Below are 19665 nucleotides of genomic sequence, written 5' to 3' on the forward strand. Positions count from 1 at the left end.
TTCACCATCTTCTAAGTGGCTTAGGAGCTGTCAGTTCAAGGCCTCTCGTCCAATAGGCATCGCAGTGTGTTAAACGCATAGGCCGACGCCATGTTGTACCCTGGGGGCTTGGAGATCTCTTGGAACGGAGTCTGAATGCCACCGGGAATGCGTAAACAAGGTTCTAGGTCTCGAACAACGTACGTTAGGTTCACCCTAAAGAATTGAAGTAATCGCTATGAGCCGGCCGTCCTCAGCGGGCGGCGGGGGCGGAGGACTCGGAGCTGGGAAGACAGGAGGAGGAAAGCACGGAGGTTCGGGAGGAGCTGCTGCCGCCGCCGCTGCCGCCGCTGCCGCCGCGGCAGCAGCAGCAGCCGCCGGAGTTGGAGCCGTGGCTGGGGCTGGCTCAGCGCTACCTGCCGCTGCCGTAGCCTTGCCTTCAGCGGCGCTACCAGGCCAGTCTGCGGAACTTACAGCTTTGTTCGAGTGTCCTGTTTGTTTCGACTACGTTCTTCCACCCATTCTACAATGCCAAGCTGGGCACCTAGTTTGCAACCAATGTCGCTTAAAGCTGAGCTGTTGTCCGACTTGTCGTGGCCCACTCACCCCAAGTATCCGGAACTTGGCTATGGAAAAAGTTGCATCGACTCTACCGTTTCCTTGTAAGGTGAGGTAAACCACACATGCGACACTGAACATCTCTGAATCGTCAAGTTTTAGCTAGCTAGCTGGCCTGTGCAACACGCTAATTAGCTAGCTAGTAGTAGCCATACTTTTTCGGTAGCTCGCGCTTACTTTGACAGGTGTGTGTGCGTGCGCAGTCCCGCCTGCGCTCCGATGGAGTTCCATAACATGATGCAGGAATCAAGTTTACACGCTTGTCTCACCTTTCCATCCCGCTTGTGTCATCATGAGCCGAATGAGATACTGCAACAAGTTTGCGTGTCAAACTTTAAAGAGTTAGCTTGTTGTTGCATAGCTGACATCACTCTGCCGATGGTTATGTTAGGGTCACGTGAAAGGTCAGAGGTAGGTCATTCTGAGCTGACCAGCGTCATATTTATGCGGAAATGGCAAAGTAAACGTTGCTGTCAGTCAGATTGTCTCTAGAGTCTTGATTCATACAATGCACAATTGTTCTCAATCTCACTTTCTTTCTCAGTCCCACCCTTACACATACACGTGCATAGACACACACACACACACACACACACACACACACACACAGACATACATACACTGAAGCCTATACACTGGTTACTTTACACAACTGTACACTCTCTTTCTGCTGGCAGTCTTAACAGACTCAGGTAATTTCCCCTCAGCATGGAGGACAGCTTCTGTTATTGTGCTGCACTCAGGCAGCCAATCAGGAGTGGTCCTGCTCTGTAATGGCCTTCTGATTGGATTACGCCGGCATTAAAGTTGTATCCACGCTCCCTGGTGTTACAATCCACTGAAAGCTGATCCCTGCTCCTCTCCTCTGACAGGCTGACGACTGCGTTGGGGAGGGAGGGAGAGATGGAGAGAGGGAAGGAAGGAAAGAGAGAGGGGTAGGGAGGGAGTGGGAGAGAGATCAAGGGAGGGAGGGAGGGAGGGAGAGAGAGAGAGATCAATGGAGGGAGGAAAGGAAAGGGAGAAATGGAGGGAGGGAGGGAGAGAGAGAGGGAGAGAGAGAGAGAGAGAGATCAAGGGAAAGAAGGCGAGAGGAGGAGGAGGGGGGGAGAGAGAGAGAGAGAGATCAATGGAGGGAGGAAAGGAAAGGGAGAAATGGAGGGGGAGGGAGGGAGAGAGAGAGAGAGATCAAGGGAAGGAAGGCGAGAGGAGGAGGAGGGAGGGAGGGACGCGCGGATACATGAATAAACTTGTCCCTCCAAGTGTTTTCGGATTGGACAGGAAAGCATCGGTTTGCTAAAATATCCCAAGTTTGACAGTTTAACACAGACGCAGCCTTTTAACAGACGGAAGTGTGGGAGCAGTTGTGTGCAATCTCCCTTTTAAGGCTTCCAGAAGCTGTACCAAGTTCAGCTTCCAGCTCCCTTAGGGGAAATTAGTTTTGCAGCATGGCCTAAGAGAAAGGCCCCTTTTCCACACTGTGGCTGGAACAGGAGATTCCTCCTGACTCGGTTCAGATAGCTTTCCATTCAAGGAAACAGCAGCGCATTAACCTACAGCGTGCGATCGTGTTTTCCATCTCTAATATCCTGGGTGGATGTCTATCTCCTGTAAAATGAGCTCCTGACCCTGGGATTGAGGAGAAGAGTGAACCTGCTGAATTAGATCTCCAGCCCTACCCTGCTCCTTTTAGCTGGGAGGTATCGCCGTGGTAACGTAAGATAACTCTTGTTTAGTGTCGATATATCGTGTGCTGCAGGGGGTATTGACTTCCTAACTTCCTGGTTCTATCTTGTCGTAATCTAGTAGGAGTCCCTCTCCTCTTCCTCCTCCTCTTGCTCCACCTCCTCCTCTTGCTCCACCTCCTCCTCTTGCTCCACCTCCTCTTCCACCTCCACCTCCTCTTGCTCCACCTCCTCTTCCACCTCCACCTCCTCTTGCTCCACCTCCTCTTGCTCCACCTCCTCCTCTTCCACCTCCTCCTCTTCCACCTCCACTTCCTCCTCTTGCTCCACCTCCTCTTCCACCTCCACCTCCTCTTGCTCCACCTCCTCCTCTTCCACCTCCTCCTCTTCCACCTCCACCTCCTCCTCTTGCTCCACCTCCTCTTCCATCTCCTCCTCTTGCTCCACCTCCTCCTCTTGCTCCTCCTCCACCTCCCCCCTCCTGGTGTTTGGTTTAGCGGCCGGCCCTGCATGGCCATGTGGCGAGCCTGTGTTTGTAATCAGATTAGACATGGATACGCTCATCTTCAGCCCCCAAAGTTTATTTTGGGTCGGATTCTCGGTCTGGATTTGATGCGTCCTCCGTCCCTCTGCGGGGTGGTGCTGGCACGGGATGGTCATGTGATCACTGGCACGGGACAGTCATGTGATCGCTGGCACGGACTGGCTTACTTGTCAAACACCCACACATGCCTAAACACGGTAAACACACTCTTATCAAAGGGATTTTTTGGGTTCATGGTTAGATTGCAACAAACAGGAAATGCCCACGCACGCGCGCGCAAACGCACGCAGCATTTAGTTTTCCAATCCCTGTGCTTTAACCCTGGTGCAAAGCACTCAGTGCTCCATTTTCATAATTAATTATCTGGAGATTTAACGAGATCAGCAACATTTCACGCTTCGGTTGTGCCTCTTTCTACCTCCTGCCCCCCCCCCCCCCCCTCCTCTCTCTCACACTGACTTGTTAAAGGTTGTGCATTGTGCATTATTTCAGTTTTATCAAAGGGAGAGAAAAAAATTGCCTTCTAGGGAATTGTGGGTGAAGTCCTCTACGGTTTAGCTTCTCTGTGTCAGAGATCCTGTTCTGACCACTTCAGGCTGGGAGGAGGTGAGACCAGGCCTCAAGCTAACCTGCTGCTGGTCTCTCCTGGTCCAGCCTGGTGGGAGGTGTATCCCTGGTCTCTCCATCGCATGCTGAGTCTAATGAGGTCTCTCTGATCCTCCTGCACATTTTGACATGGGCTATTTTTAGACCTGGCCTGTGTTGCATCTGCTTTGCATAGTCTATGTCAGAAACAGGCCCTCTACTGGATAAGGAGAGCAAGCGCTTAAAACGTGTGTGTGTGTTCATGCAGGGCAGGTACATCAATAAACATTGTAGAGGACATTGTGTGTGTGTGTGTGTGTGTCAGTGTTTATGTCGCCATTGTGTGACTAATGTGTCGTCGATCCACCTTGCTCCAGTGCCCCCTCTAGGGGCGGAAAAGCGTAACTGCAGCGAGATGGCTCCGAAAATCTTTTTTTTAATAGACCTCCAATTTAAAACGATCGTCGTGATTTCTAGATGAAATCAAGCTGCCGTAATGAGTGGGGTGCCTGTGAGGCTCTCTCCTGTGATGTAGAGCCTACAGCTAGCTGTTGGTTATTGCATCAGTGTTGATGTTGCTGTGTCTCTGATGGGCATTTGATTAAATCCTGGTTAGCGTAGTGTGTTACTGGATTTCACCACTGGCATCTTGTTAAAGTGTCGGATCTGATGATGGCACACCATGATGATACACTGGAGGCTCATTGCTTTCCCCTCCTCTCCATTATCTCCTCTCCCCTCCTCTCCTTCTTCTCTCCCCTCCTCTCCTTCTTCTCTCCTCTCCCCTCCTCTCCTTCTTCTCTCCTCTCTCATCTACATTTCATGCTCAGTCAACCTGAAAATCATTCAGAAAGACATTCTCCTCATACCTGCAGTGGTGTGTGTGTGTCAGTATTTTGTGCGTGTGTGTGTGTGTGTGTTCGTGTGTGTGTGTGTGTGTGTGTGTGGACACTGGCACACACACACACACACTCTGGCAGCTTGCCAATCCAATCCCTCTTTTTGTAGTGCTGCCGTCAAGTGTGTGCGTGTGTGTGCGTGTGTGTGTGTGAAAGGAGGGGGCGGTGTTGTGATTGACAGGTGTGCTTCTCTCTAAGTAGCAGCCTGTAGGCTCAGTCATGATAACAACGCCTCCAAGCCTGCCCTTGTACACAACAAACACTGTGTGTGTGTGTGTGTGTGTGTGTGTGTGTGTGTGTGTGTGTGTGTGTGTGTGTGTGTGTGTGTGTGTGTGTGTGTGTGTGTGTGTGTGTGTGTGTGTGTGTGTGTGTGTGTGTGTGTGTGTGTGTGTGTGTGTGTGTGTGTGTGTGTGTGTGTGTGTGCAAAATGCAGCGATTCTCCTTGTGATTTCTTTTACTGCTACAGATTTTCATCATGATGCATTAGCATGGGGGGGGGGGGTATCTCAGTGTCCTCCTCTCCCTCCCCCATTCTCCCCTCCTTCATCCTCCTCCTCCCCCATCCTACTCCACTTCATCTCCCTTCTTCCTTCTCCACCTTGTCTCCTGTGAGTGTGTGTGTGTGTCATTAATCTCAGGACAGCTCTGGTCACTCCTGAGTGCGTCATAAATTCTCCCACATCAGCACTTTAATTGAATTGGCTTAGTTTTTAAGAACACAGAGCTGCTGCCCCTCTGTCCCTCTCTGTCTCTCTCTATCTCCTTCTCTGTCCATATCTGTCTCTCTCTCTCTGTCTCTCTCTTTCTCTCTGTCTCTCTCTCTCTTTCTCTCTGTCTCTCTGTCTTTCTCTCTCCCTCTCTCTCCCTCTCTCTCTAACTCTCTCACCCTAACCCCTGTCCGTCTCTGTCCTCGTTATCTTCATGATCTCCATCTCTCTCCCTCCTCTAGCCTCTCCATCTCCACCCCTCTCTGGTCCACCCCCCCCCCCCCCCTTTCACACGCAGACCAACATATCCCCACAGAGAGGCATCCACACACACACACACACACACACACACACACATATACACACACACACACACACACACACACACACACACACACACACACACACACACACACACACACACACACACACACACACACACACACACACACACATATACACACACACACACACACACACACACACACACACACACACACACACACACACACACACACACACACACACACACACACACACACACACACACACATATACACACACACACACACACACACACACACACACACACACACACACACACACACACACTGTGAACATCTGCCAGGTTGAAAGAGATGAAAAGAAGAGAGTTCCATGGAAGACCAGAGGCTGGTGAGTCCTGCCTGGAGTCCCAAGCAGTGCTGGAGAGAAAGAGAGGGGGAGGGAGAAGGGGGGGGGAGGGAGGGAGAGAAGAGAGGGATAAGGAAAACAAGAGGAAGGGAGGGAGGGGGGGGGAGAGAGAGAGGTGGATAGGGGGATTGCACTCTGCAGAGCCCCCCCTCCTCCTCCCCCCCAAACACACACACACAGGCTGCCTCTGTCTCCCCGCCCCCTCTGTTCTGGTGTGTGTGCGTGTGCACGTACGTGCGCGCTGCCAGTGCTGCAGTCGCTCAGCTGTGGTGGGGGGGAATGTTTTTTTTGCGCGTCAAGCTGCTTGCTGCTGTCTGTCAGCGCTCACACTCCACGGAGAGCACAGCATCGCCGAGGGGGGGGGGGAGAGAGAGAGAGAGAGGGGGGGGGGGAGAGGGGGAGAGAGGGGGGGGGAGAGAGAGAGGATTGCAGCTGTTGGTTAGTGTGATTTAATGCAGGGAATTCTTAGTCGATCTGGAGGTGATTCTGTGGAGACTCTGTGTTTGTTTACATGTTCTTTTAATTCAGGAAGTGGTAGAAGAGGTGCTGTCAGTGTTTTGATTGGCAGGTACGGAGACAGAGGGAAGGGAGAGAGGGAAAGGAGGGGAGATAGAGCAGGCAAAAGAGAGAGAAAGCGAGCAGGAGAGAGAGAGAGAAAGCGAGCAGGAGAGAGAGAGAGAGCGAGCGGGAGAGCGAGAGCGAGCGGGAGAGAGAGAGAGAGCGAGCAGGAGAGAGAGAGAGCGAGCAGGAGAGAGAGAGAGAGCAAGCAGGAGAGAGAGAGAGCGAGCAGGAGAGAGAGAGAGCGAGCGGGAGAGAGAGCGAGTGAGCGAGCGAGAGAGCGAGAGCGAGCAGGAGAGGGAGGGAGAGAGAAGGAGAGGGAGGGAGAGCAGAGCGAGGAGCTACAGAGACAGCTGTTCCTCCGCGTGTATGCTTCTCTTGTTTATCTTCCCCAGCAGAGAGAGAGTGAGACAGACAGAGAGACAGACAGGGAGAAAGAGAGACAGGAAGAGAGAGACAAAGAGAGAGAAACAGAGAGAGAAACAGAGAGACAGAGAGAGAAGCTGCCTGTGTTTGGATTCGTCGAGCGTTCTGCGTGTGACTCTCACACTCTCTCCGTACAACCGCGAGGGGGGATCGTCTCTGTTGCCACGGCGCCCGGGGGTTGATGTGAAGCTGAGGTCGTCAGGGCTGCTGCTGGTTGAACCGACGCGGCGCTGGAACTACAGCCGAACGGGACGCTGTCTCTCTGTCTCCGTGTGCCGCCTCTGCCAGGCTGCGGCGCGCTCTGCGTGTGTGTGTGTGTTTGCTTGTGTGTGTGTGTGTGTGTGTGTGTGAGAGAGGATTTTATTGCTCCCCAGTAGGTCTGCCGTCCGCGTGGCGTTGTTTTGGGTTAGCGGGAGAGAGAGAAGCGTGTGTGTGTGTGATGTTAGAGGACAGTCCAGTGTGCTAGTGTGTGCTTCAGGTCCAGTCAGCAGATTCCGGAGGGGTCAGGCGCTAGATCCTCACATCTCAGTCACAGTGGAGCATTCGGAACGGAACCAAACAGAACCTCACAAGCTGTCAGAGCCTTGCGCGGGGTCAGTGACACGCGCACACAGTTCAGCACGCGGATATCCTCTGTGATATTCAGTCTACGTCAGACTCGCGTTTCACAGGGTTCGTGTCAGCCGCTGAGGGAATTCTGTTGCTAGGAATCGGCTATTGTTTGGGTTGTTTTGGTTGCCGGGTGGTCCCCGGTGTTGTTGGCCACGCCGACCGACAGGCAGGCAGCCTTGAACGGAGACTGAGTCCGCTTGTATAGAGAGAACGCGTCTCCCATTGATAGGTCTCTCTGGGAGGCGTAGTAAAGACCCACTGGAGCGTGAAACTGTTTGAGGGAAGTGTGTGAGGGAGGGAGAGAAGTGGGAGCATCTGTGTGTGATCAACAGTGTGTGTCCGTCTGTAAGACACAACGTTGTACGTGTGTGTGTTGAAGAGGAGAGAAGACCTGTGTGTGTGTGTGTGTGTGTGTGAGGACCCACGTGGGCCATGCTGTGCCCGGCGTCCTGCCTGCCCCTGCTGAGGGACCTGGCACACTGGCGCTGCCTGCTGGGGTGGCACCGTCAGAGAGGGGGGGGGCGGCGCCGTGGGGGCAGGGCCGGGGTCAGAGGTCAGGGCCGGGGTCGGGGGCGTGACCAGACCCGTCTGCCGCGCCAGACCACAGACCGGGAGCAAGGTGAGTCGCCGTCTTCATGTGAGGTCACTTCTTGTAGTCTTATCTCTGCGGTCGTGATTTAGAAGGACGAAACGGAGACTGTTGGTTGTGACTTTTAATTGACTTTCTCTCCTCTGGGTTATTTTTTTCTGTTCCAAAAATGTTTTCTTTGTTTACTTTTTTTTTTTTATCTCATGTTGATTTTTGTCGCTTATTCACAGAGGACGGTGTATTCGAGTGCCTGCATGTTTGTGTTATCCCCTTGTGTGGCCACGATGAAAGATAAGTAGGCTTATCTTTCTGACTGCGCGCTGAATATTCAGATGAACCACCGCTGTGAACTAAGAATAGCTCTGTCGTCTGTGGTTCCAAAACGAGATGCTATCTCACATTCTGATGTCTGTGGTGACGGCCGGGGAAGGATGAGAGGATGAGACGGAGGTAGAGAGAAAGGAGAGAAGAGGGGGAGAGTTAACGGGATGAGGGACAGGGAGAGAGGGGGGGGGGGAGAGAAACGTGAGTGGTTTTCAGGCAGGGACATTTGATTCCTCTAAACTAATTACCAGTCTCTTTTTGCCTGGCAATCTCATCCCCAACTTTTAGCAAGATTGCTATTGATTCTGGTAGGGAACTCGTGTGAGAGGGAGAGAGAGAGAGAGGCCAGTGTGACCTATCCCAGGCCGCACTGCAGAAGGCTGGAACCTGAGAAGGGGCCGCGGTCCAGCCTGGCAGCTGGATGGACGACCTGGCCACTGGATCCTCTCCCTCCATCCTCTCTCCCTCCACCCTCTCTCCCTCCACCCTCTCTCCCTCCATCCTCTCTCCCTCCACCCTCTCTCCCTCCACCCTCTCTCCCTCCACCCTCTCTCCCTCCATCCTCTCTCCCTCCATCCTCTCTCCCTCCACCCTCTCTCCCTCCACCCTCTCTCCCTCCACCCTCTCTCCCTCCACCCTCTTTCCCTCCACCCTCTCTCCCTCCACCCCTCTCCCTCCACCCTCTCTCCCTCCACCCTCTCTCACTCCACCCCTTTCCTTCCACCCCTCTCCCTCTCTCCCTCCAACCCCTCTCCCTCTGTCTTCCCGGTTGCCCAGCCATGATTTCATGCCGACTCAGAGCCATGATGTCAGCCTCTCACTGGCAGGCAAGGGAGATTACCACACCACATCTGTTACAGGACCCCTCAGCCAGCCAGCCACCCAGTTAGCAAACCAGCCAGCCAGCCAGCCACCCAGTTAGCAAACCAGCCAGCCAGCCACCCAGTTAGCAAACCAGCCAGCCCTCCAGTTAGCAAACCAGCCTGCCAGCCATGCAGTTAGCAAACCAGCCTGCCAGCCATCCAGTTAGCAAAACAGCCTGCAAGCCAGCCAGCCAGCCATCCAGTTAGCAAACCAGCCAGCCATCCAGTTAGCAAACCAGTCAGCCATCCAGTTAGCAAACCAGCCAGCCATCCAGTTAGCAAACCAGCCAGCCATCCAGTTAGCAAACCAGCCAGCCATCCAGTTAGCAAACCAGCCAGCCAGTTAGCAAACCAACCGGCCAACCAACCAGTTAGGAACCAGTCCAGCCATCAAGGGCTCTCCAATCTCAGCAGCAGTAAGCAGGTTGGCAAGGCGCAGGGTGTCTGGGAAGACGCTGAATAATTGACAATGTGAAGAACTACTTTGAAGTGTTAAAGAGTCACCCCTCACCCTGTCTTCCTGCCCCTCCTCCCCCCACCTGGGGCCCCGGGGCTGGGGGCTGCGAGTACCCCGCCAGGGGGAGGAGTTGGGCCTTTGGTCCTGGAGTTCCATTACACGCTTTTAAGGGTGTTCAGTCCAAAGATAGACCGACTTACTTTGTCGGTCGTTTGGCATAAAAGCGGCGACGGAATTGCTCAAATGGAAAGGGTAAAGGAGAAGGATCTATCCAGCTGTGTTTATGTGTGTGTGTTTGTGTGCGTGTTTGTGTTTGTGTGTGTGTGTGTGTTTATGTGCATGCGTACCTGGTCTTCTCTGATAACACCAGAGGTCCCTGGATGCTCCAGCATCAGTTCAATAGAACAGATCAGCAGCGCAGCTTTCATTTCAGCAGCGATCGATAGGAGGTGTCGGAGAGGCAGGGCGTGTGTTCCGGACCGTTCTAAGTTTGGAGGTCCTTGAAGCCGCCGTTCCGGGAGCCAGACGCCACCGCTCGCTAGCCAGGCGCCGTTCGCTAGCCAGGCGCCGTTCGCTAGCCAGGCGCCGTTCGCTAGCCAGGCGCCGTTCGCTAGCCAGGCGCCGCTCGCTAGCCAGGCGCCGTTCGCTAGCCAGGCGCCGTTCGCTAGCCAGGCGCCGCTCGCTAGCCAGGCGTCGCTCGCTAACCAGGCGCCGCTCGCTAACCAGGCGCCGCTCGCTAGCCAGGCGCCGTTCGCTAGCCAGGCGTCGCTCGCTAACCAGGCGTCGCTCGCTAACCAGGCTCACCCAGGCTGAGCTGCACCTCGAATGCGGAAGTAGTTTAATAATTGAGCAGCTAGACGCTGTGCCGCTCTGGGAGGTCGGGAGGCTGGTCTGGGTGGGGAGGAGGCTGGTCTGGGTGGGGAGGAGGCTGGTCTGGGTGGGGAGGAGGCTGGTCTGGGTGGGGAGGAGGCTGGTCTGGGTGGGGAGGAGGCTGGTCTGGGTGGGGAGGAGGCTGGTCTGGGTGGGGAGGAGGCTGGTCTGGGTGGGGAGGAGGCTGGTCTGGGTGGGGAGGAGGCTGGTCTGGGTGGGGAGGAGGCTGGTCTGGGTGGGGAGGAGGCTGGTCTGGGTGGGGAGGAGGCTGGCTGGTTGGGAGGCTGGTCTGGGTGGGGAGGAGGCTGGTCTGGGTGGGGAGGAGGCTGGTCTGGGTGGGGAGGAGGCTGGCTGGTTGGGAGGCTGGTCTGGGTGGGGAGGAGGCTGGTCTGGGTGGGGAGGAGGCTGGCTGGTTGGGAGGCTGGTCTGGGTGGGGAGGAGGCTGGTCTGGGTGGGGAGGAGGCTGGTCTGGGTGGGGAGGAGGCTGGTCTGGGTGGGGAGGAGGCTGGCTGATTGGGAAGCTGGTGCCCAACCCCTTGCCCTAGCCTCTTGTCTCAGCCTTCTGCCTCAGCCTCTGCCCTAGCGTCTTGCCTCAGCCTCTTGCCTCAGTCTCAGTATCTATCTCTGCCCTGTTCCAGACACAGAAAGAGAATTTTTTCGTTCTTCTTCCAGCAGGCCTCCGGGGCCCAGGCACAGGCCAGATTAGAAATTGTAATTAAAGGAACAGAGGAGGCAGAAAAGGGCACATTCTGCCACCGGCCAATCTGGGCGCTTTTGTGAGTGTCGAGGGATCAACCAACAAAAGCAGTTTTGGTTTTCACTCTCGGTTTCAACTGAGAGCCAGATTGATTTTTTTAATTGTGTGGGTGAGCAGGGGTGCTTTTGTGAGCGGTTTTGTGTGTCGTATGTGTGTGTGTGTGCGTCTATGTGTTGCTGTCAATGTAGGTTGTGTGTGTGTGTGTGCTGAGCTGCATCATTGACACATATAAAAGTCTAGTTAACATGCGTTGTGGCCTAGCTATGCTTCCCAGGGGGTTACTCATACTGGATTGAGCCCCATAGGACTGCAGGATAGCACTCACACACACACACTCACACACACACACACACACTCACACACACTCACACACACACACACTCACACACACACACACACACACACACAGGCTGAACCGTAGCATATTTATTTTTTATTTAACCATTATTTACCCAGGCAAAGATCATTAAGAACAAATTCTTATTTCCAGTGATGGCCTGACAAAAAGAACAAGCTTTTTGAGGAAGAGGGCAAGGGGGCTAAGGAGAAAAAATCAGGTTAAAAAGCACAAGGGCACACAACCACAGCAAAACAGACATACAGAAAAAAGCACGAAAGCAACAACAAAAAACAAGCAGGTTAAACAAAGCAGGGCGTTAATAACATTGGGAGTCAGGGGGGATAACAATTTTAAAAGCACAGAGCAAGACAGAGATTATTTACAACAACCACAATCAAGACACAGACTGACACTGGCAGGTACGAACAAAGGATACAGGCAGGAGAGAAAACAAAGCAGGCAACATAAGTACAACACACAAAAGACAAACCATGGGGATGAATAGACAACAAGATACTGATGGGAGGGGTTCAAAGGTGTGAAAGCATTTACAGGGTTCAGTGAGGATGCGTGAAATGGTTTCTTTTGAAGGCGGGGATGGAAATTAATTTGTCCAGTTTGAGGTGTTTTTGCAGAGCATTCCAGTCAGAGGCGGCAGCGGACTGAAATGATGCAAGACCTAGGGGTCGATTTAAGTTTGGGAATTTTTAACTGGATATAGAGAGAGGACTGGGCGTTGTGCGTGACAGGAAGAGGATGCAGCAGGTGAGACAGGTAGGGGGGTGTCCGGTGACGGGTGTGAAGTGAGGGCCAGTTGACCAGGGAGTAAAGAGTACAGAGGTGCGTGTGGAAAGGGGCGTTTGTGGCAAAGCGGATAGCAGAGTGATAGTGTCGAGTTTTAAGAGCGTGCCCTTACATGCAGATCTGTATATTGTGTCACCGAAACCTAGTGTGGGGAGAATGGTCATTTTGATGAGGGTGAGTTTAGCGGAAGAGGTGAAGGAGAGACGATTTCTGTAGAGGAAGCCCAATTTGACCTTGATCTTGGATTGTAGCTTAGAGATGTGGTGAGAGAAGGATAGTGTACAGTCTAACCAGATGCCCAAGTATTTGTAGGTGGAAACGTGCTCCAGGGTAGCTCCCTCACAGGTGGTGATGTTTAATGGTGAAGGGGAGGGAGCACCCTTCCGATGGATCCACATGGTCTTAGTCTTGGATGTATTTAATGACAGTTTTAATTGAGAGAAGGCATTTTTGTACCTGGAGGAAGCTGTCCTGGAGTGTGGATTGAGCAGTGGCAAGGGAAGGACCAGAGGCATAGAGGATTGTGTCGTCAGCGGAGAGGTGACTGAGTGAGTTACCGGCAGCTAGGGGTATGTTGTTGATGTAAATGGAGAACTGTGTTGGACCCAGTATAGAACCTTGAGGGACACCCTTGATGACTGGGAGAGGGGTGTGAGAGAGAGTTGTCAAACCGTACGCACTGCACCCGTGTTCTCTGATGTAAAACAGGGTTTTGAGATTCAAAGACGAAATGGCCATTCAAGGTATCTGCCATAGCATTCTTGTCTGTGATGACAAGATCATTCACTTTGAGTGTTAGAGGCAGGAATGAGGGCTTGTTCTCCAGCATAGCAGATGTTTTGAGTGGACGTACAGTACCAGTCAAAAGTTTGGACACATTTTCCCATTCCATGTGTCCAAACTTTTGAGAGAATATGTCCCCCTTGGTGTTGCTTGTCCCATGTGACCCATCATGTGACGTGGACGAGTCACGTTGCCTGGTAGGCCAGTGTGGCTTAGAAAAACACATTGCAATTTAATTAAGATCTCTCTGTTAGATTGATATGGCAGTCCCCCCCTTTCCCAAACACCTTGAGTCTTGACCACACACACAGTGTTTAGGAGGGAGGGAGAGGGTTGGGGGGGGGGAAAGGGTTGGGGGGTGGTTGGTTTTTATCAGCAGCACCTTGCACACAGGATTACTGACCCAAATCCTTTCATTCACACATTAATAAAGGTGGATAACTCTCTCCATAGAGACCCAGGAGGAGGGGGGGCGAGGTGTGTGTGTGAGAGACTGATGTATTTATACGTGCCCATATGTGGGTGTTTGTGCATGCGCATGTCGGCATGTGAGTGTGTGTGTGTGAGAGTGTGTGTGTGGTGCTGGGCTGTCCAGGAGAACGGTCTGGACGTTAGATTTCTCACTAAATCGGTCTGATGTTCTTACCTGGTGTTTGGGCAGAACGACCGCAGAGTCTGGGTGACCGGCGGAGGGTGATTACGGTCAGCCTAACCCTGGGTGTCCGGCGGAGGGTGATTACAGTCAGCCTAACCCTGGTTGTCAAGCCTTTCCTGATAACACAGTGAGACAGTCTTGACGACGGGCTTTTATGAAAGAAACGTGACCTTCACTTCAAGGTTCAAAAAGCTTAAGTCTAAATCTATTAGCATATTTCTTCCTGTAGTATGGATGAAGTAAAGAAATGTCACCTCTATACATATAATAGAACATCACCTCCATGTAAAAATATATATATAACCTCTATAAAATATATATAACCTCTCTTTCCTCGTCTCTCATTCCTTTTCCCCTTCCTATTCTCTCTATCTCTTTCATTCTCTCTCTCTCTTTCTCATTCCTTCTCTCTCTTTCCTTCTTTCTCTCTCTGTCCCTCCCTCCCTCCCTCCCTCCCTCCCGGCGTCTGACCGGGAGCGGAGGCATCACCCTGGTAATGATCCTGCGTGTCCCTCGGGCTCGTCCTCCAGGAGCAGAGCAGACCTCCCGCTTTGCTCCTCATACACCATTAACCACCCAGGTCTGCCCCCGGAACCCTCCGGAACACGGCGGGGGGGGGGGGGGGGGGGGGCGCTGTCTATAGGTGATGTTACACTAGATTAGGCTGGAGGGGGACAGAGGTGTGGATGACTGACAGACAGGGGAGGAAGGAGGGAAAGGGGGAGGGAGGGAATTGGTGATGGAGTGAGGGAGAGGGGGAGAGTAGGAGATGTCATTAAGGGGGTTTAGAGAAATGAATAGAGAGTATAGTGTACCGAGGGTGATGAAAGAGAGGAGGAGACCAAGTAGAGAGAGTGAGAGAGAGAGTTGCAGTATGACCTTCATTGATATTCCCTGTCTGAGACAATCAAGGAGAAAGCCCTGTGCTTGAGCCCTGCAATCTGTCTGCTTGATTTAGTCTCTAAAGCACCTTCATCTCAGAGAAGCTGCAAACACAAGCATAATAGGAGTGTTATTATAAACACGCGCACGTGAGCGCTCCCCTTTCACACTTGTGCTGCCGTCCAATTTTCACACTCGCTATGGGGTTTACACGCCTGCGCTCCCGTCCTCCCCGTAACCTAGTAACACGTATGTCGTCGTTTTGGTGAGTGACTTTGGTTGGAGGGCATTTGCTTGTGGCTGCTAACTGGTAATATTACAAATCTCATGGGTCTTGATATTAGCATTCCTTTTTATCGCGATCCTCTCCCCCCCATCCCTTCTCCCCCCCCCTCTCATTTCATCTACCACTCCTCCTATCTTTCATATGCCCCCTCTCTCTCTCTCTCTCTCTCTCTCTCTCTCTCTCTCTCTCTCTCCCTCTTTCCTCCTCCTCTTCCTCAGTTGTTCTTGGTCCCTCTCCTCCGCACTCCTTTTCTCCTCTCAATTTCTCTCTCGTTTCCTATCCCTTTCTGATTTTACCTCGAGCCTCTCCAGTTCCTCTGTAGCCCATTATCTCCTTTTATCTCCGTTCTCCATTCCTGGCTTTTTATCTCACCTGTCATTTGTCTCCTTTTTTTCCTTTTTCACTCAGTACGGGTGACGACTCCATCAACTTTCAGCTGGGAAGATAAAAGTAATATGATGATAATATGTAATAACACCAATTTTCTCTATCTCTCTCTCTCTCCCATCTTCGATATCCCATCTCTCTCTCCCATCCTTCTCTCTCTCTCTCTCTCTCTCTCTCATCCTCTCTATCTCTCACCCCCTCATTCCCATCCTTCTTCCTCCGCCTCTCCGTCCCCTCCAGTACGCCTCCGCCGGCTGCCTGCTCTCCCTCCACCACAGCGAAAAGCCGGAGCACGAGGAGGTGTGCGAGTTCCGCCCCTACACCTGCCCTTGCCCGGGCGCCTCCTGCAAGTGGCAGGGCTCCCTGGACGCTGTCATGCCCCACCTGATGCACGCCCACAAGTCCATCACCACCCTGCAGGGCGAGGACATTGTGTTCCTGGCCACGGACATCAACCTGCCGGGCGCCGTGGACTGGGTGATGATGCAGAGCTGCTTCGGGCATCACTTCATGCTGGTGCTGGAGAAGCAGGAGAAGTTCGAGGGCCACCAGCAGTTCTTCGCCGTGGTGCTTCTCATCGGCACGCGCAAGCAGGCCGAGAACTTCGCCTACCGGCTGGAGCTGAACGGGAACCGGCGGCGCCTGACCTGGGAGGCCACGCCGCGCTCCATCCACGACGGTGTCGCCGCCGCCATCATGAACAGCGACTGTTTGGTGTTCGACACCTCCATCGCGCACCTGTTCGCCGACAACGGCAACTTGGGGATCAACGTCACCATTTCCATGTGCTGAGGGGTGTGAACGCACACACACACTCGGCGCACGCACACACACACAATACTTTCTGGAACACACACACACACGCTCTGGAAATGCTCTCGGTCTTATTATGGTGGGACAGACTGCGGTCTTGTGTTGAATGTCCCACCCTACCTCACACACACACACACACACGCACACACACTCACACACACACAAGGGGCAGAGACCGGCATACTGATGTCTTCACAAAGCAGTAGAGGGTTATGAATGAGGGATGAGGTGAAAAGGGTGCGCGTGTGTGTGTGGCATCTCTGGTTGTGCTTGCTTCACGTGACGGCAGGATGGATGCTGTGGTGAGGGTGAGAAGGGAGTGTGGGCACTTTGAGAGTCTCCATGTGGTGGACTTGATTGACTTCATTAACGCCCAATCCCTGCTCTTCTCCAAGTCCAACTTCCCGCCCAATAGCCCCTCCACCGCCCAGCCAGCCAATGCCAGGCCAGGATGCAGGGGTGGGGGAGTCTGGTCACGGTGACTTCTCCCTACGGAACCTCACCACAGCCAATCGTGTTTCAGCAAACTGTTCTGTTGACCAATCAAAGGCTTCTGAAGCGCTTGTTCGCGTCTAGGAAGCCAGTAGTCTTCCTGCCAAGCTTGCTCGTTTATATCTCTCCCCAGACTGTTTTCTACATGTGACCACAGAAGCATGATGTCGATGATGATGATGATGATTACGACACATGAAGCAGTCTGATTGTAAGGTGTCTGTCTAGCGTCATAAACCTGAACTAAAGTCGTTAAGGTGACATAATGCTGCCATAAACTTGATATGAAACCTGTCTGAGTGCTGTACTGCATAATGCTATGTTTAACCATAACCAGAATATAATGGGGTTATGTACCACAGAGACCACTAATTATTGCGCGTTATTATTAAAACTCCCTAATAATTGACAGGTGTCAAGTCTTGTTTAACATGGCATTATGTAGCCTTCTGGATGTGTGTGTGTGTGTGTTGCTGTGTTTTTGTGCACAGGAAGGGCATCGATAACACTTGAATGTTCGTGTGAATATGAAGGTTAAGTCAGCAGTTGTGAAGCTATGTTTGGTAGCTGACTCATAACAAGTAACACAAGACTTGTGTCTTGTGTTACTTGTGTCTTTAAACTGCATCTCCTTTTAACAACACTGTGGAGCTGTTTCTGCAAAAGGCAGATGTGTGTGTGTTGTACATATACACGCACACACACACACACACGGTACTTTAGTTGAGTCATTAGATCTACTCAAACAGTTCCATCAGATGTGTTTCCGTAACGTAATCCGGAATCTTCTCAAGACTCAGAAATCTTCTCAAGACTCCGATGTGGAGGGTTCTTCTTGGTCGGTCAGCCTTCTACAGCCGTACTGCTCTTGTGTTGAACCCTTCTGGTCATCTGCCGCCACCCCCAGATGCTGGTGTTGGTGCTGCCCAAGGTGTGCAGAGGACAGCTGGGCCAGGCGCACCCGGAAACCTGCTTATCTTGGGGGATATTGGGCGTATCCATCTTGGATGAGAGTGGGACGTTGAGTGTAGCTTCTAAATCGCCTCTGGATCAGTGGTGTCTGGAGTCTATGAGGCTCTTAATAGACATGGCCCATCGCCATAGTGAATGGCCTCAGGAGGCATCCCATAATGCTCCATCTAACAAACCATCCGAACGACCCAATGGAGGAACCCATCGAATCACCATGACAACATACCTCTCATGACGACGACAACGGACATGTCTGTTGCCCCATTGGAACGCTGGTGTTCCACTGGGGCCCTGCAGTCTACCCACAATCCCCCCTGTTTGCCCACAATCCACTCTGCCTCCGAACCCATCACCTCGCTACTCCGTTCTGTCTTTCTTATAAATATTGAAGATTTTATGTTTAATCTTATATTTTCTACATAAAAAAAGATAGAAAAAAAAACGTTGAAAAAAACTTGTAGAGAAAGTCGATGTTTTCAGTTGTTGTGTAACGTCTGTGCTAAGTTGCTGCGTTGTAAAGAGGCGTCAAGGTTACTTTGGCATTTTAATGTGTTGCTGCTAGCTGATATATTCTCCATTAGCCTAGATTACACATCATATTCTTGTCCAGATCACATAATCCAAGTCTTACAGGAATAATGCCTTTTTGAACTTGATAATATAAATCTAACACCCATAATATTTTTTATCTCCTACAAGTGTTAACACCTAGTGATCACCGTTCTGTATGACGTGTCTGATTGTCAGAACACCGAGTAGGAACACAGGTGAACGTTCTCTCATACCTGTCATGTCGGCCTATGTCAAAGCAGTAGGCCTATTCCATAACTCTAGGCCTACAGTCATTTCTGTGGAAACACATGACTACCTGTTACATAGGCCTACACCATTTAATCCGTAGGCTATCTTTTATACCAATCGACAATTATTAAGTTAAACCGGATCCTGTGATGGTTTCTACAGCAGAAACAGGGGCAACCTCGTTTTTCAGACGACAAAAAATACTGTCTTTTGCGAACTATTGTCAACTGCCTGAAAGCCATAATGTAATATCTGCATAGCCTATTTGTTGAATCCAGAGAAGAAGACCTTAGTTTGTGATCAGAGCTGACTGTATGTTGCAGATACATCTCTAATTTCTGTTGAAGGAAATTTCTGTTGTGATTGACAGCGGTGTTTAAATAATGGATCTTCTGAGGATTTATTTTAATTTTTGTAATGTAACGTGATCATAAAACCTTGTGGTTTGGAGGGCGGACGTGTTTTTGAAAAGACTATCCCTGAGTTTTAACAAGTCCTTCTATCTGACTGTAGTGCACATAGCCGGTCCACACAATACTTTCCAACCGGTTTTTGGGGAGCCTAAAGCTGGTGCTGGGGTCAAGGGACAGCTCACCTTTCAGTCCCGCTACCCCTCCCCAGCCTCGAGGGATGAGTCCGTTTTAACCCCACACAGATAGCATACAGATACCACCATCATCCAGTGGAGTAACCTACAAAATGGCGTGTCGTAGGCTCTTCCTCCAGCTTGACACTGGGATAAACGCAATCAATGACATTTACCGCGTTCAAATGCCAGCGGTCGTCTCATTCAAACTCGTAACACATCTTATCGGAAGTTCAAACGTTTTTTTGGCCCCCCGAGGCTAATAATCATAAACAGTATTTTATATACGCTACCGCTTTTATGTCTGACATGTTAATTTATTCATGGGATTTGTTTCCGTAGCGACGCTACACTGTTAATGTCGCTTTTCAAAAAGAATGCTGCAGGTCAAATTGTGGAGATTAAATCAGTCTACTTGCAACCCTGTTGATCAGGTGTCAGTTAGTTTGTACATATGGTTCACTGTTCAGTTCTTTATCTTAAATATTAAGCCTGTTCGTTGGTTCTTAATTGAAATTACAAATTGTGTATTATTCTTTTGGACGGTAAATGTTGTTTCTCTGGCTGGTGTTTCTTTTCTTTTAACCCAAAGTTATTTCTTTATTTTTGGAGCATAGCGAGCTTCCCATATTTACTATTTTGATCTCTGTATCCACTGAAATCCAACTGAAATAAAATAAAATTAAAAATATTTCCGCCGA

At 51.4% G+C, this 19665-nt stretch overlaps 1 protein-coding gene across 1 annotated transcript; it reads left to right on the forward strand.

The window, feature by feature from the left end:
- Positions 1 to 177: 177 nt before the first annotated feature.
- Positions 178 to 19657, forward strand: siah2l (seven in absentia homolog 2 (Drosophila)-like). Its single transcript, XM_067228967.1, has 2 exons — positions 178 to 646; positions 15541 to 19657. Exons 1-2 carry the CDS (start codon positions 218 to 220, stop codon positions 16090 to 16092), a joined length of 981 nt encoding a protein of 326 aa, XP_067085068.1. The 5' UTR covers positions 178 to 217; the 3' UTR covers positions 16093 to 19657.
- The last annotated feature ends 8 nt before the right edge of the window (positions 19658 to 19665 follow it).

This window comes from Osmerus mordax, chromosome 25 (genome assembly GCF_038355195.1).
Source record: "Osmerus mordax isolate fOsmMor3 chromosome 25, fOsmMor3.pri, whole genome shotgun sequence".
Lineage (NCBI taxonomy): Eukaryota > Metazoa > Chordata > Actinopteri > Osmeriformes > Osmeridae > Osmerus > Osmerus mordax.

Bases quoted from the DNA above. Each gene is read 5' to 3' on its own strand.
- siah2l (XM_067228967.1), top strand. From the start codon at position 218: ATGAGCCGGCCGTCCTCAGCGGGCGGCGGGGGCGGAGGACTCGGAGCT. The intron at 647-15,540 runs GTGAGGTAAACC...CGTCCCCTCCAG, and splicing joins CTCTACCGTTTCCTTGTAAG to TACGCCTCCGCCGGCTGCCT.